Genomic DNA, 14867 nt, shown 5'->3' on the forward strand with positions numbered 1-14867 from the left:
CAGAACCACAAGCAAAGGAATGACCCCCCAACCACCAACATCGTGCCTCAACCTGGGATGACCCAGAGGGATCAAGGCTGCAGTGGGCTATTATATAGCTGGTCCCTAAGGAAGATCCCAGAACAAATACTCAGCTGTAGTACTAACTGCCAGGGTCCCACACACATCCCCAGACCTTTTATCACTCTGCACCAAGGGCTTCTTCCAAAGCCAAAGGAAGAAGCACTAGGGGATTACACAAACCCAGGAGCCCTCCACCAATGACTCAAGAGCTGGAATATACATACCCCAGGTCCCTCACATGTGGTGTCACATCCTGACACATGTGGTTCCATTGCCTCCCAGGGCTCCCTGAGGGACTGAGCTCCAGGCACCCACTGTGGATGCTTGTCTGGTGGATTCCTCTTCCAGCTCCACTCCCCACTGCCCTACAGTGCTTCCTAGGACCACCTCCCAAATGAACTGGCTACCCTGAGCTCTTATCTCAGCATCTGCTTCTGCAGGAGCCCTGACTGAGGCACCAATCTCCTTCAGCTTTTCAGTGTGAAAAGTGCCTTCTAGCAACATACTCATTCTTTCTTCCTCCCAAGGGCGCTAGAGATGACATGACCTTGAGGACCACCTAAGAATTCTCTCAGTCCTTCTCTGGGTCACCCAGGGTCACATAGATACAGAGTGCTTGCAGTGCCCAGGGCAGTGTCATCCAGCTCTGCACACCAGAGGCCCCCAGCTACACACTCTTTGCTCCTCAGGCCTTGGCCATCGGTCACCCTGGGACAACTAAATCAGTTGGGCAGAGTCTGTCAGAGACCACCCTGGCCTACATCCTGGAAGCTGGAATTGGTCCAGGTAAACACCTAGTGGGGCAGGAAGAGAGAAGATCCAGCAGGTAGAAAGAGACTATCCTCAAGGGGATGATAGACAAAGAAAGCTCAGGATCCCCCAGGAGAAAGTAGTGGCCCCAGCCCATCTCGGGTGTTAGAATCACATTATGTGGGTTATGGCCCCTCCGCAGCCTCCCATGGCACCTGCCTTGTTCCTGGCACTCACTTGTCCAAGGCTTCCTGCCCAAGCAGTTCTCCAGGGCAGGAACTTGCGTGCACATGCCCAGTCCCTAGGAGGTGCTTGGAGAGCACAGCTCACTCTGTGGTTCCCCCCAACCGAGGCTGTGTGATGGGCACAGGGTGTGTGTATAGCATTAGGGCACAGACCAGATCAGTGTGACACTTTATCTAGGAAGCTTCAATTTTACCTCCTTGGTTTTTGAGCAGGTATTGGCATCTATCTTCATTTCTTATTGCTCCCATAGCTAATTACCACAAACTTAGTGGTTTGGAAAACTCATAATTTAGTTCACAGTTCTCTAGTCTAGGTGAGCTTGATAGGGTTCTTTTCTTGGAATCTCATGCCCAAAATCAAGGTGTCAGCAGGCAGAGTTCTTATCTGGAGGCTCTGGAGGAAAGTCTACTTCCAGGTTATTCCATGTGTTAGCAGAACTCAGCTCCATGTAATTGGAGGGCTGAGGTCCCCATTTCCCCATTTTCCTTGCTGTCATCCAGGGATTATTTTCAGGTTTTAGAGCAACCTACATCCCCCGGCTTGTGACCCTCTTTATCTTCAAAGCCAGCAAAGGCAGGTCAAGTCCTTCTTATGCTCTGAACTCCCCTTCTGCTACATGTCCTCTGCCTCCAACAAGAGAAAGTTCTCTGCTTTCCAGGACTTATGTAATTAGATTGGGCCCACCTGGATAATCTCCACATTTTAGGGCCCATCCCATCTCCTAAGCCCTTTTGCTATGTAAGGTAACATATTTCAAAGTTTGGGGGAATTAGAGTGTGGACATCTGTGGTGGCCATTATTTGCCCCTACCCACAACCTCTCAGAATCATCCTCCTGTTGTCCTCTACCCTCCCCACCATACTGTCCTCTCTCTCTATTCCTCACACAGCCTAAAGCAACAGAGAACATAAAGGGAAGAGGAGTGGTCAGAGCCTGGACGCCAGGCCAGGAGAAAGAAACTTTAGACTAGAACACACTGAGGTTGCCATGCCTAATTCATGATGAGACCCTGGTGGCCATGCTCACACTCCCACCCTGCCCTTCACACTGATGGATTAAAGGTAGTGGCAAATTCCTTCACCTGGTCTCATAGTACTTCTCAAGTAGAAGTAGAGTCCTGGTCTCCTTCCCTTGAATTTGGAATGTCCAGACCTGTTGAACCAATGGAATATAGCAAAAATGATGCCATGTGTATTCTGGACCTTGCCTTTAGGGCAACTGGTAGTTTCCACTTCCTTCCTGTTGGAACCATGAACCGTCATATAACATGTCTGACTGCCTGAGGTTGTCTGGGTTAGTCATACAAACAGGCCACATGAAAGAGATGCATGGCAGGCTCCAATCATGTAAACCAATCAGTTTATATACCAGATTACATGGAGCAAAAAAAAAAAAAAAAGACATTCTCACTAAGCCCATTGCATTCCTGCCCCCACAGAATCATGAAATATAATAATAAAATTTACTGTTTTAAGCACTAAGATTTGGAGTAGTTTGTTACACAGCAATAAATAACCAAAAAAACAAAAAACAAAAAAAAAACAAAAAAAAACCCTCATTGACACAAACAACTGTCCCAGTAGAGTCTTGTCCCTGGAAATGGACACCTGAACAGATGTACATGGAGGCTGTAGGTGTTGGGTAAGAGCCTCTTAATGGTAAAGTTCCAGAAAGAAGTTACAGGAGTTTCCCCTGCTGAGGGCTTCAGATATGACCTGGCTCCTACCCTTCCATGGCCTGTTGTTTAGGATTTCTGAAGTTCTTGGATCTGCTCCAGCACCCAGCTACCGAATCTCCAGGGCCCACTGCTTTTGCTTGTTTTAAAGAATCTTAGGGCACTTGGGTGGCTCAGTCAGTTAAGCATCTGACTTCAGCTCAGGTCCTGATCTCACAGTTCATGAGTTGAAGTCCCACATTGGGTGAGCTTGAACCCTGCTTCAGGTGAGCACAGGCCCTGCTTCAGGTGAGCCCTGCTTCTCTCTTTCTCCTTCTCTGTCTGTCTCTCTCTCTGCCCCTCACTCACTTGTGCCCTCTCTCTGTCTTTCAAAAAAATAAAAAAACAGGAGTGCCTGGGTGGCTCAGTTGGTTAAGCATCCAACTTTTGGTTTCACCTCAGGTCATGATCTCATGGTTCATGAGTTTGAGCCCCACATTAGGCTCCACACTGATGGTGTGGAGCTTGCTTGGGATTCCATCTCCCTCTTTCTCTCCCTCCCCTGCTCATGCTCTCTCTCAAAATAAATAAAAACTTAAATAAATAAATAAATAAATAAATAAATAAATAAATAAATAAAACATCTAAAAAAAAAAAAAGAATCTTAACAGAAACACTTGACAACCATGACCATGTCAACAAGAGAGAAAAAGAGCAGCCTAGTGTAATGCTAAAAGCATGAACTCTGGTGGCCCAATGCCTGGGTTCAAATCCTAGTTCTGTCATTAACTAGCAATGTAACCTTGAGCAAGTCAATTAACCTCTCTGTGCCTCAGTCTCCTCACCTTCAAAAACAGTAGCCTCCCAACAAAGAAAAGCCCAGGACCAGATGGTATTATTGGTGAATTCTACCAAACATTTAAAGACAAATTAACATCAGTCTTCCTCAAACTCTTCCCAAAAACTGCAGAGGAGGAAACACTTTCTAACTAATTCTATGTGGCCAGCATTACCCTGATACCAAAGTCAGAAAAACACATCACAAGAAAAAAAAAAAAAACAACTGCAAGCCAATACCCCTTATGAACACTGATGCAACAATCCTCAACAAAATGACAACAAATTATATCCAGCAGCATATTAGCAGGATTACACATCATGACCAAGGGGAATTTATTCCTAGAATGCAAGGGTGGTTTGACACATGAAAATCAAGGATGATGTACAGATCATTGGAATAGAATAGAGAACTCAGAAATAAGCCCTCACATATAGGACAAATTAGTTTTGAAAAAGTGCCAAGGCCATCCAAGAGGGGGAAAAAAACAGTCTCTTCAGTAAATGGTGCTGGTACCACTGGATACCCAGAGGCAAAAGAATGAAGTTGGATCTCACACCATACCCCCAAAAAATGAGCTCAAATTGGATCAAAGACCTGAATATAAAAGCTAAGACCATAAAACTTTTAGAAGAAAACATAGGAACAAATCTTCATGACATTGGAGCTGGTAATGGATTCTTGAATAATACACCAAAACAACACACAACAGAAGAAAAAATAGGTGATCCAGACTTCATCATGATTAAAAACTTTTGTGCATCAAAAGACACTATGGAGAGAATGAAAACACAACCCACAGAATGGGAGAAAATCATTGCAAATTATAAATCTGATAAAGGTCTGGCATCCAGAATACATACAGAGAACACTTACAACTCAACAACAAAAAGCAAATAGCCAATTAAAAAATGGACAAAGGGCTTAAGTAGACATTTCTCCAAAGAAGACATACTAACGGACAAGCACATGAAAAGATGCTCAGTGATATTAGTCATTAGGAATGTAAACCAAACCCACAATGAAGAACCACTTCATACCCACTAGGATGACTATAATTTTTTTTCAGTAGGCTTCACACCCAGGACAGAGCCCAATGTGGGGCTTGAACTCATGACCCTGAAATCAAGACCTGAGCTAAGATCAAGAGTCAGATGCTTGACAAACTGAGCCACCCAGGTGCCTCTATAATTTTTTTTAAAGTAAAATAACAAGTGTTGATGAAGATTCAGAGAAATTAGAACTTTCATACATTGTTAGTGGGAAGGTACAACAGAGCAGCAACTTTGGAAAACAGTTTTGCAGTTCCTCAATAAGTTAAATATAGATTTACCATATGGGCCAGCAATTCTACTCCTAGGTATATACACAAAAAATTGAAAACAGATGTTCTCATGAATGTTCACAGCAACTCTATTCACAATAACCAAGAAGTGTTAACAAGTCAAATGTCCATCAACAGATGAATAAATCAACAAAACATGGTACATCCATACAGTGAAATTTTACTTATGGAAAAAAGAAATGAAGTAATAATACATGCTACAACATGGATGAACCTTGAAAACATTGTGAGTAGTGAAAGAAGTCATAAACAAAAGGCCACATGTTATATGAGTTCATTTATATGAAATACCCAGAATAGGCAAATCATTGACACAGAAAGCAGATTAGTGGTTGCCAGAAGCTGGGTGGAGGGGGAAATGGGGAATTCCTGATTAATGGGTATGAGGTGTCCATTGAGGGTGATGAAAAAGTTCTGGAATAGACCGTGATGGTGTTTTCACAACATTCATTGCATGAATGTGCTCAATGCCACTGAATTGTATACTCTAGGATGGCAATAACAGTAATAAAAAATGAAGAAAAGGAGAAAGAGAGTATTATCTCATACCATATTTACAAATACAAAGTTAGTCAAATTTAAGGAGATGACCTTTGCAAAGTATTTAGAACAGTGCCTGGCACATAGTCGGTGCTACAGAGTTTAAAGAGAGAAAGAGAAATGAATGACAGCACCAACCCTTGAAAGTGGAGGGAGAGACACAGAATGAAAGTAGAAAGGCTTCCCAGCCCTTCCTAAAGGTAGTCAGCAGGGTTCTGAGAATTCTGCCCTTTAGCTCTGTTCACTACCCAAAGGCAAGTCTTCAGTGAGACACAAAGAATTCTCAGTGACACCCATAATTTGGCAACCTTCTTAGGGAACCAGCTCAGGGGACTCTCTAGGATCTTACTAGAGCAGCGGTCAGACTTTGCAGACATGGGGTCACCATCCATACATTCAGCTCTCCCACCAGAAAAAGAAGGGAGACATTATTGTTCTGCACACTGTTCAAAAGACTCTGACCTACCTGTAGACAGAAAGCCTTAAAGATGCAACATAAGCCCCTACCTGACTCCAGGCCTCCAGAAGTGGTCCACCCACCCTCTCTCATGACGAAAGTCTTCTAGTTGTTGACCTGTGAGACCTTCCCCATACATCTCCAGTCTTATCTCACCCTACATGTTTTTTCCCTCCTCCACCACAGCCACGCCAGCCTCCTTCAAGCCCTCACAAGCTGTGCTCCTCCAACCAGTCAGCTGGTACCTAGCTGTTCCCTCCACCTGGAATCTTCTTTCCCTTCTTCATCTCATTGCCCTCAGATCTCAGCTCGCAGAACTGAGAACTAAATGCACACTCAGCCATGTCCCTGTCCCTGGTGGTATCTGTCATTTGGGTGACTTTTATTAATATCTGTCTAAGTCCCTGATGGCCAGGCCCCAAGGAACAAAGACCAGGGTCCTTCCCACATGCTCACCATCATTGATCCTCCCAGCCAGGGACTCTGCACTGAAGCCAGCAAAGACAACCGTGTGGACAGCTCCAACCCTGGCACAGGCCAGCATTGCAGCCACAGCCAGTGGTGAAACAGGCATGTAGATTGCCACACGGTCCCCTCGACGGATTCCATGTCTCTTCAGCGTGTTGGCCAAGCGGCACGTGGTCTCCAGCAGTTCCCTGCAGCACAAGGGAGAGAAGGGCATCAGAGATAGGAAAGGGCCAAAACACAGAGTAATTTGGGGTGGAATAATTCTGTAAACAGCAAGTACTGTACACCCAGCAGGCATTCAAGTGCTTATTGCATGGCAAGATCTTTTCCAGAAAATAATGTTTTCAATTTTGTAGGCTGTTACAGAGATTCACACCCATATTACTGTGGTAAAATGGCTGTCCTTGTGTCCATTTACAGTAGGGCTTCTCAACACAGAGTCCAAAGCCTAAAATCATCATATCCCTGAGACTTCTGGAAATGTTCATCCTCAAAAGAGATTTCCTAAGGCCTTTAGTGGGGAAAGTAAGGCCCCAGTTTTCTGAATCAATGCAGGCCGTCAAGTAAGGCCCTAGCCAGAAGGGCCCAGGCTCATGCAAAAGACTCCTGTTCTGCATAGCCACAGCGAATAGGGAGGGAAAGCAGGTCGCAGGACAACCAACCACCCAGTAGCCCCAAGGAATGGTTGTGGGGTAGTGACAGCACCGCCTTTTCCTCCGGGCCAGGCACTGAATGGGCTTGGCGTGATGGAAATAGGCAGAGCATACGCAGAGGCAGCCTGACACCCACCACCTGGCACCTCTCCTATCCATGAGACCCTTCCCTCCACTCCCAGGCTAATCTTGAGGTTCTGCCTGCCAATCAGAGCACAGCATCTCCCCGGAAAAACGGATTGGTTTAGGGATTGGCATGTGACCCAATCCAGCCCAGTCAGAGTCAATGAGAGTCAACTCTGGAAACAGGGAGCACACGCAGGCACCGCCCACTTGACTGTGGGGCAGGAAGTGGAGAAAAGGCAACCCTGAGAACTAGGCACTCCCTTCCATCTTGTTCCACCAGCTGGTCCAGCTGACCCTGGACTTAGCAAATAGCCAGTCATTTTGCCATTTTTGTGTACACAATTTGATTTTAATTTGTTATTTAATCACGGAACTAACATGGAAAGACAGAATGAGGGGCAACCACCTGAACCACACACCAGCCTCTGCATCACTTCAGCAGGCCCTAGTGGGGCAGCACCGACTTCCGCAGGCTCTGGAAGCCAGAGGCCAAACCCTCCAAGCTTCACAAAGCTCCTTAAAAGTTTGTGTGTCTAGTTCCCCTCTGTTCATCAAGGAGAGGGCTCCAGAGAAAGGCCAAGTTCAACAAGAGGCCGCCTGGAAACACCAACGGAATGAAAATGAACACTCCCCATTTCAGGCAGAGACTTCAGGGGGGCCTTTGTTTCTTCCCAAAGCCATCCTGCAAGGAGACCTAATGAGAACAAGATCACAAGCCCAGCCTGCACTTTGCCCCCCAACCAGTGGTTTCTGCCCAGGCTGGCACCAGCCTGCCTCTTCTGCAGGATTTCATCTTTTCTCCTTAAAGCTTTCAGGACAAAGGCTCCATTCACTGGTGCCTCACCCACCCCTTGCCTAAGTTTATGATGAAGGAAAGAGCACTTCCTGACAGTCCCCAACACCAAACTCCCCAGAATCCAGAGCTCAGAAGCACTCCTACTACTCCAGGGAAGGAGGATGGGACAGCCTGTGACAGTACTGAGGAGGTAGCTATGGTCAGTGATGCAGGAGAATAATTCAAGTCCAGTGCAGGCACCATTTTCATAGCTAAGGATTTAAGCTTCTGAGCAGTGCTCAGGGAGATGGAGGCTTGAATGTGTGTTACGCATATGGTAATGAAATTCGGTCCTTATCCTGCAGACCAAAGGCAGCAGTCAGAAGTCAAGGAACAAGTATGAACTGTCTAGACAGAGTGGCCTGGGTTAGCTTTCTATAGTAGCTGTATTAAACATGGCAGCTTACCTTTCTCAGCTGCCATGTGATCATCTGAGAAACAACAGGTGACATGCACCTTGTGTAACTGTCACAAGTGTTAATGACAAGCGTCATCCACCCAGGACCCTGCCAAACATTCAGTAAGCATTACCTTTCCCATCAGATGTCTGTGTTTAAAATCATTTTCTAAAACCACTAAAATCAACTAACTACTTTGGTTAAATCCTAAGATGTTAAAAATTCCATTCCAAACACCACAGGGTTAGAGAGAAAGTATCTTCCAGGACCACAGCTCTGACTAGAGAAATGCAGACACATGCATGACAGTGTGAAGGGCATTTATCACCTCAACTTCATGCTACAGTCTCTGAGAGCAGCAGGGAGAACTTTCTGGAAAAGTTGTCTGTGGTGAGGAGGAGCAAGGCAGCAAAGAGGAAAGGAACGGTGGATTTTCCCTACAGGGGCAAGAGTCACCTGGCTGTTGTAGGGCAGTTGAGCTATGGCCCTGGAGGAGGTCTGAAGACCAAGCTGAGGCAACCTACATGTTCCCTGGAGGATCAAGGGGTATCAACATGTGCTGGACCCAGAGCTGCATCCAGTGGGTCCCATACTCTTGCTTCTGCATCAGAAGGAGCAGTTTCTAATAAAGAATTTGATCTGGGTAAATCTCCAAGCACACTCCCCTTCCTATGCACTCTGCCAAAGCCATAAACCTCAAAATCAAAGGGCTCCTTGAAGGTCAGATGGTACAGCCTCCCTGGGGTCCAGAAATCTCATTGCCATACTCTTGCCCACAGTGGCCCAGCCTCTGTTTCAGTATCATACTGCTGGAGGTCACCATCTCACCAGGCTGCTTCTTGCTTTGTCATTTTAGTAGAGAAAGAGTCTTCCTAAATTTGGACTAAGTTTTGTAGCCATTCAAATTCCAACCATCAGTCTTGGCTCAGCCCTTTAAAGCTACCCAGAATAAATCTAATTTGTCATTCAATAACACCCCTTCAAATTCTTCAATACCCCCACCCCAAGAAGCCTTTCTTCTCCCAGTTCTTTTATTCAGCCATCCATGACCCCACTTACTCTCTGTAGATATACCTCCAGGTTACCAAATGGACCCCTACATTCCCATGGTGTCTGTTCAGTGAAGAATATGGGTACCCAGACCCTTAACCTCAACTCTACATTTAATAATATAAATTAAGAGCACATTAATTTCCTCCACACTTGTACCATTGGAAAATATGATCAGCAAACCTGGGACTTCAAATCATTGAAAAATCAATGTCATTTGAGTGATCCTGTCATTCTACGTACTCAAAACCTGTTCAAAAGCATGTTCTTGGACATTTGTGACTTCTCAAAGACTCCCACAAACTAAAATGCTACTATTTCTGTACCAAAAAGATAAAGCAGCCACTCAGAGGCTGGTGCTTTGGGATGTCACTGCAGGAAATACTGGCTTCCTTGTGCCTACAGGGTCTTTCCAAGGGACGGCAACATACAGCTTTCTGAGAAATGATCTCACTGAAGTGAGTTAGTTATATTTTCAAGTGCAAAGGGAAAAGTAACATTTGTTTGTCAGGTACTGAGCAAGATATCTAAGTTTATCTGCAATTAGGCTCCTCAAGGCCAAACCTTCAATGTGGACATATGGAAATAATGTGCACAAATACATAAATCTGGCATGGTTTTCATGGTGCTTACTACCAGCAAAACGCTGACTGACCTTGGGAAATGGGAGGAGACATTCCATAGCCAACTGTTAAACATCAGCAGAGAATAATGTTTATATAATGCTAAAGACATAATCTGGCCTCAAGTATTTGTAAACAACATGACACTTGTCAGCAGGGATAAAGGCTCCCTGGCCCAACTCAGTCCAAAACAGGACACAGCTGGAAACAGAGTTCAGAAGAAACCAAGGAAGAAATACACTGATATTTATTTATTTATCTATATTCTAATTAAAGTGTTTTTTCATGGCTACTATTTGAAAGTATCTTTCCCTCCTAGCCATTTCCCAATCCAGGGAAGTAAGAAAAGCTGTGTGTGTGTGTGCGTCTTGTATTTAAGAAATAAACAAATTAGGAATGCATGATTTGCTCACTTCCTATAGTTACTCTGGCTCTTAGTGTTCATTAAATAGATACTTACCACCTTCATTGTCCATCTGCCCCACTAAGTACAAGCTCTACTTGGGTAAGGATTTAGGGGATATTGCCTTCTTCCCCGTGCCTAGAGCTGAGCCTAGTTCATAGAAGGTGCTCAATAAATGTTTGTTGAAATCAGTAAGAACAGCAGATAAGTGAGAAATGATGAGAACTCTGGCATATGTAGGACAACTTGGGCCTGTGGTCTTATCATGAGCACCTGTCCACTCTGCAGACGCCTTCTGTCTCTCTGTGCTAGAAAAGGTGAGGCTGGCCATCACATCAGTGTCACACTGGCAGGATGTCCTATCCCTTTGACAGCAAATGGGAAGGACTACTCCCACTGATAAACTACTCACAGCTACTTTTCTCTTCATTTTCTTATGCCAATAAGGGAAATAAACCCAGGCAATTATGTCAATATTGTGAATGTAAGGCTTGTGACAGACACAAAGTACTTCATAGTCCCTGCTCCCCAGCAAGCCTGGTGCTGACAGAGGAAGGGCCAACTCCAGGGTCTAGATGCAGAACTTGAAAGGACATTCATCTTGCTTCTCTGCAGTTCGATATTCTCTTCAGCAAGCCATTTCAGGAAGATGGGATAGTAAGAGAAGAAAGGGAATGAGAAGAAAGCATGAGGATCCCTTCCTCATACAGGGTTTGCCTGGAGGGCCAGATGGGGCATGGAGATGGCTCATGAATCTCAGAACCAGCTCTAGGAACAAACTCCTTCCTCTGCGCAGACCCCTACTGTAGCCGCTAAATCTGATTTAATGGTGATAAAATTTGGTCACTCTGCCACTCACTACCACTGGGAGAATAGACACCCAGGAAATGGGCTAAATACGTTCATAAACCAAGATTGATATTTCTTATACATAATCATTTGTTTTCATGACCATGATCTTTAGCAAAAAAAAGCTGCAGTGGAATATAAAACAGTAGCCACACTTAAAGATGAAAAATTGTTGAAGCTGCTATTTGCCAAGGAAGGCCCCAGACACAGGGTTTTCAAGAAATAATAGCTGAATTGCCACTGGTAACACTAGGTCAACCAGTGAACCTGGGGTCACTACAGCTGCATGTTTTCTACAGAAACAAGTGTTTGGCAAACAAGTGTATTTTTCTCGAGGCTATGCTGTAGTTTATGGAAAGTACTGGATTTGGGGAGCTAATATCTCAGGACAGTGTTTCATCAGAAGTCAAACTACATCTGATCATAAATGGGTTCCCACCCCAGCTCCCTATACACTTGGGGCCTTGACTGTCTCATCTAGACAACAGCCTAATAACAGGACTCATTACCAAGGTATCTGTGAGGACTGCTGTGGTCTGATGTGTGTGTCCCCAGATTCATACATGGAAATCCTAACCCCAAAGATGACGGTTTACGAGCTGGGGCATGGGGTCATGAGGTGATTGGATCATGAGGGTGCCCTCAGAAGTGGGGTCAATGCTCTCACAGAAGAGATCCCACAGAGCTCCCTTGCCCTTTCCCACAGGAACAATGTGAGAGGACAATGGCTATCACCCAGGAAGAGGGCCCTCTGCAGAATGCAACCATTCTGGTGCCTTGATCTTGGACTTCCAGGCTCCACACTGTGAGAAATAAGTTTCTGTTGTTTATAAGACACCCAGGTTGTGGTGTTTTGTTACAGCAGCCCCAAAAGATGAAGAGAAGGACCAAATATGAAGTCCCATGCACATTTAAAGGCATTCTATAAACAGTAGCTATAATTACGGCAGAAAAAGAAACTCAGTGTAAATCAGTGATTCCTTAATAGAAGTGGGTACCCCCATGCTTCTTCTCAGGAGAAAGAATAAAAATCCCAGTTTGGTTTTGTGTCAGTCATGGTGTCATTAGCTCAGGATGAAAGAGACTCAAGGATATTTGAATGCCTTGTGTTGAAGCCCTCATCTGCATAGCCCACCTGTTCTGTACCCTCACAGCAGGTGGCAACAGGAAGGCTTCACCTTGAGGGGGTCAGTGGATTTGAGAAGCATATGTCATGCACAGTTGGAACTGCCTATGTCCTGCAGGTCACAGGCACTCAGCCCTTGGCCTTGGTTCTGAGAGGCTGGAGGTGCCATGCTCTGAGCACCCCACCTGTCTGTCACCTACTGTATCTCCACCATCTCCACTAGCTGCCCCACCTTCTCCAGCAACACCTGTCGCCTATTGTGAATACAAGGAACCTCCTCTCCAGGCCAACCATGACTACTTTCTAGTTCCCTCCCCAACCCCCATATGTTGGCATCCAGGATACCTCCCTCCTGCCTATCGATCCCCCCATTCACATTTTCTTCCCATGGAACAACACAGTAACAGCTATTCAGTGAATGTCCAGTGCCTAGGACTGCTCTGACTGCACACACCCATTTACCCCTCACAACAGCTCATGGGTATGAGCTGCCATCACCACCACCCCCCTTCCATCTCTTGGATAAAGAAGCTGAAGCAAACAGAACTTAACTGACTTCCTGAAGGGGTCAGGGCTGGATTTGAACCTGGCGTGGTTCCAAGGGTCCTGCTCTTAAGCAGTTTCCCCCCACCCCACCATAGCCTTCAGCATCAGGACAGCTTGTTTTCCATGGCAAAGCTTCCTAAATTTCATAATTTCTGCTATCTGCCAACTCTATTGTTATTTATGTAACATTTGGGGGAGGGTAGTTTATTTTTTAACATAAATTATTTTTAAGAATAAACTAAAAACTCTAAACTTGAGGCTGACCTTGTTCAAAAGGAAAATTAATAAGAGCAGTGTTCAAAGCCAGCTCACTGTAGTTACATGGAGGCTTTCTTGTAATTAAGATAGAGGAGAACAAGAGAGAGGATGGGGATGGGGGTGGGGTGTACTTTTCCTTCATGATTCTGTGTTTGGCTCTGCATTCAGGACCACCTGCCCAAGGGTATTCCTTGCTAGGCATATCTAGGTTGAAGCGTTCACCCTAAGTCTTTCTCTCCTGCTCTGACACAACCCGACATGCAGTCGGCTTCTAGACAAACCCCTGTGGAATGGAGGTTAACAGTCACACTTGAAAAAAATCTCTGTCCTAATTAACGCCTGATTTCCCCTCAGACCTCAATGCTTGGCCTCCAGCCAAGTCTTGTCTCCGGAAAAGGAGTTCTTTCCTTTCCAGACCCAAAGCCTAGTTCACAAAACTGAGGGAGCCGGATGCCAGGCTAGCGGCCCTGGTCAAGACTGCGCTGGTGGACTCCAGTCCTGGCCACCAGCCCAGAAAACAGCTGGCGCCCTGGCAGGACATTCACCCACTGGCCGGCCAGGCGTGTTTACTCCCAGGGAAAGTCACAGAAGTATTTCTTTTCCCTGGTGGAATCTGGAACAGAATGAAGTTTTAACTTTCTAAAAACATTCCCTTTTCCCTGGTTTAAAAAGAACAAAAGCCACAGGATGTTTTTCAGGTCCCACTCCAGGCTCACATGTCCCACGTGTGGTGTGGCAGCTCTTTCCACATTGCTGCCTGGACAGCAAGGGCAACAGGACACAGGGCAGCAGAGCTCACGCCGACACTTCCAGACCAGACAGGACCCAGGGGTTCCTCTATTTCCAGGCATTCCTGTGAGTCCACAGAACATTCCAAGTTAGCATGCAGAGTAAAGTACGCAAGAAGACACAGCCGCACCAGTGGCAATCTGGAGGCTGCAAGAATTTGGTACGACTGCCTCAGGTCCAGGGTGCCTTTCCGGCCTCTTGGTAGCAGCTTGGAGAAACTGCTAAAAAGAACAGGGGGTCTGGGACACCAACTTCAGCTCAGGTCATGATCTCATGCTCTGTCTCTCTGTCTTTGTCTCTCTCAAAAAATAAATGAACATTAAAAAAAAAAGAATAAGGGGTCCATGAAACATACTGTTGTGCTGCCAAATGTTTAATAACAAATTATCTCGGTGGGGCAGGGGGAAGCCCTGATTTATAATAGCATTTGCCAATTATTGTGGTGTGAATATTCCCCCCATGAAAGATTTCCAGCTACCAACACGATTTACTGACCAACTGAGCAAGGGGCCAGGAGGGGGAGCCCCTGTGACACCAGAACTCACCTCATGAGCCCTCAACACCCCAAAAGCTGCCTGTGACCCCCATGGAGGCTGTCCGTAAAGGTTACTTCAACTGTTTCTTTCATAAAAACAGTAATTGTTGTTTGCTTATTTAACTCATTAATAATCATGCATTTAATAATAAGCAAATAATTGCTAATAGAAATTTAAATATTCATTTGGAAGGACAGGGAGGAGCAAAATGCACACTCCTTCTTCCACTCAAGCCAGCTCCTTTTTCAGGCCACAGTCTCTCTGACCCTGAGTTTAAGGCACTGCATTCTGTGTAAGTTCAGAAATTGGGCTTT

General features: G+C 45.4%; 1 protein-coding gene across 3 annotated transcripts in view; it reads right to left on the minus strand.

The window, feature by feature from the left end:
- The window catches only part of ACSS1 (acyl-CoA synthetase short chain family member 1), a 61504-nt gene that overhangs the window by 25325 nt on the left and 21312 nt on the right, over positions 1–14867 (minus strand). For all 3 annotated transcript variants that reach the window (XM_053200326.1, XM_027069436.2, XM_027069435.2), the window contains exon 3: positions 6350–6549. In XM_053200326.1, the coding sequence (XP_053056301.1) occupies positions 6350–6549 (200 nt within the window). The remainder of the gene's footprint in view (positions 1–6349; positions 6550–14867) is intronic.

Source organism: Acinonyx jubatus, chromosome A3, assembly GCF_027475565.1.
Source record: "Acinonyx jubatus isolate Ajub_Pintada_27869175 chromosome A3, VMU_Ajub_asm_v1.0, whole genome shotgun sequence".
Classification (NCBI taxonomy): domain Eukaryota; kingdom Metazoa; phylum Chordata; class Mammalia; order Carnivora; family Felidae; genus Acinonyx; species Acinonyx jubatus.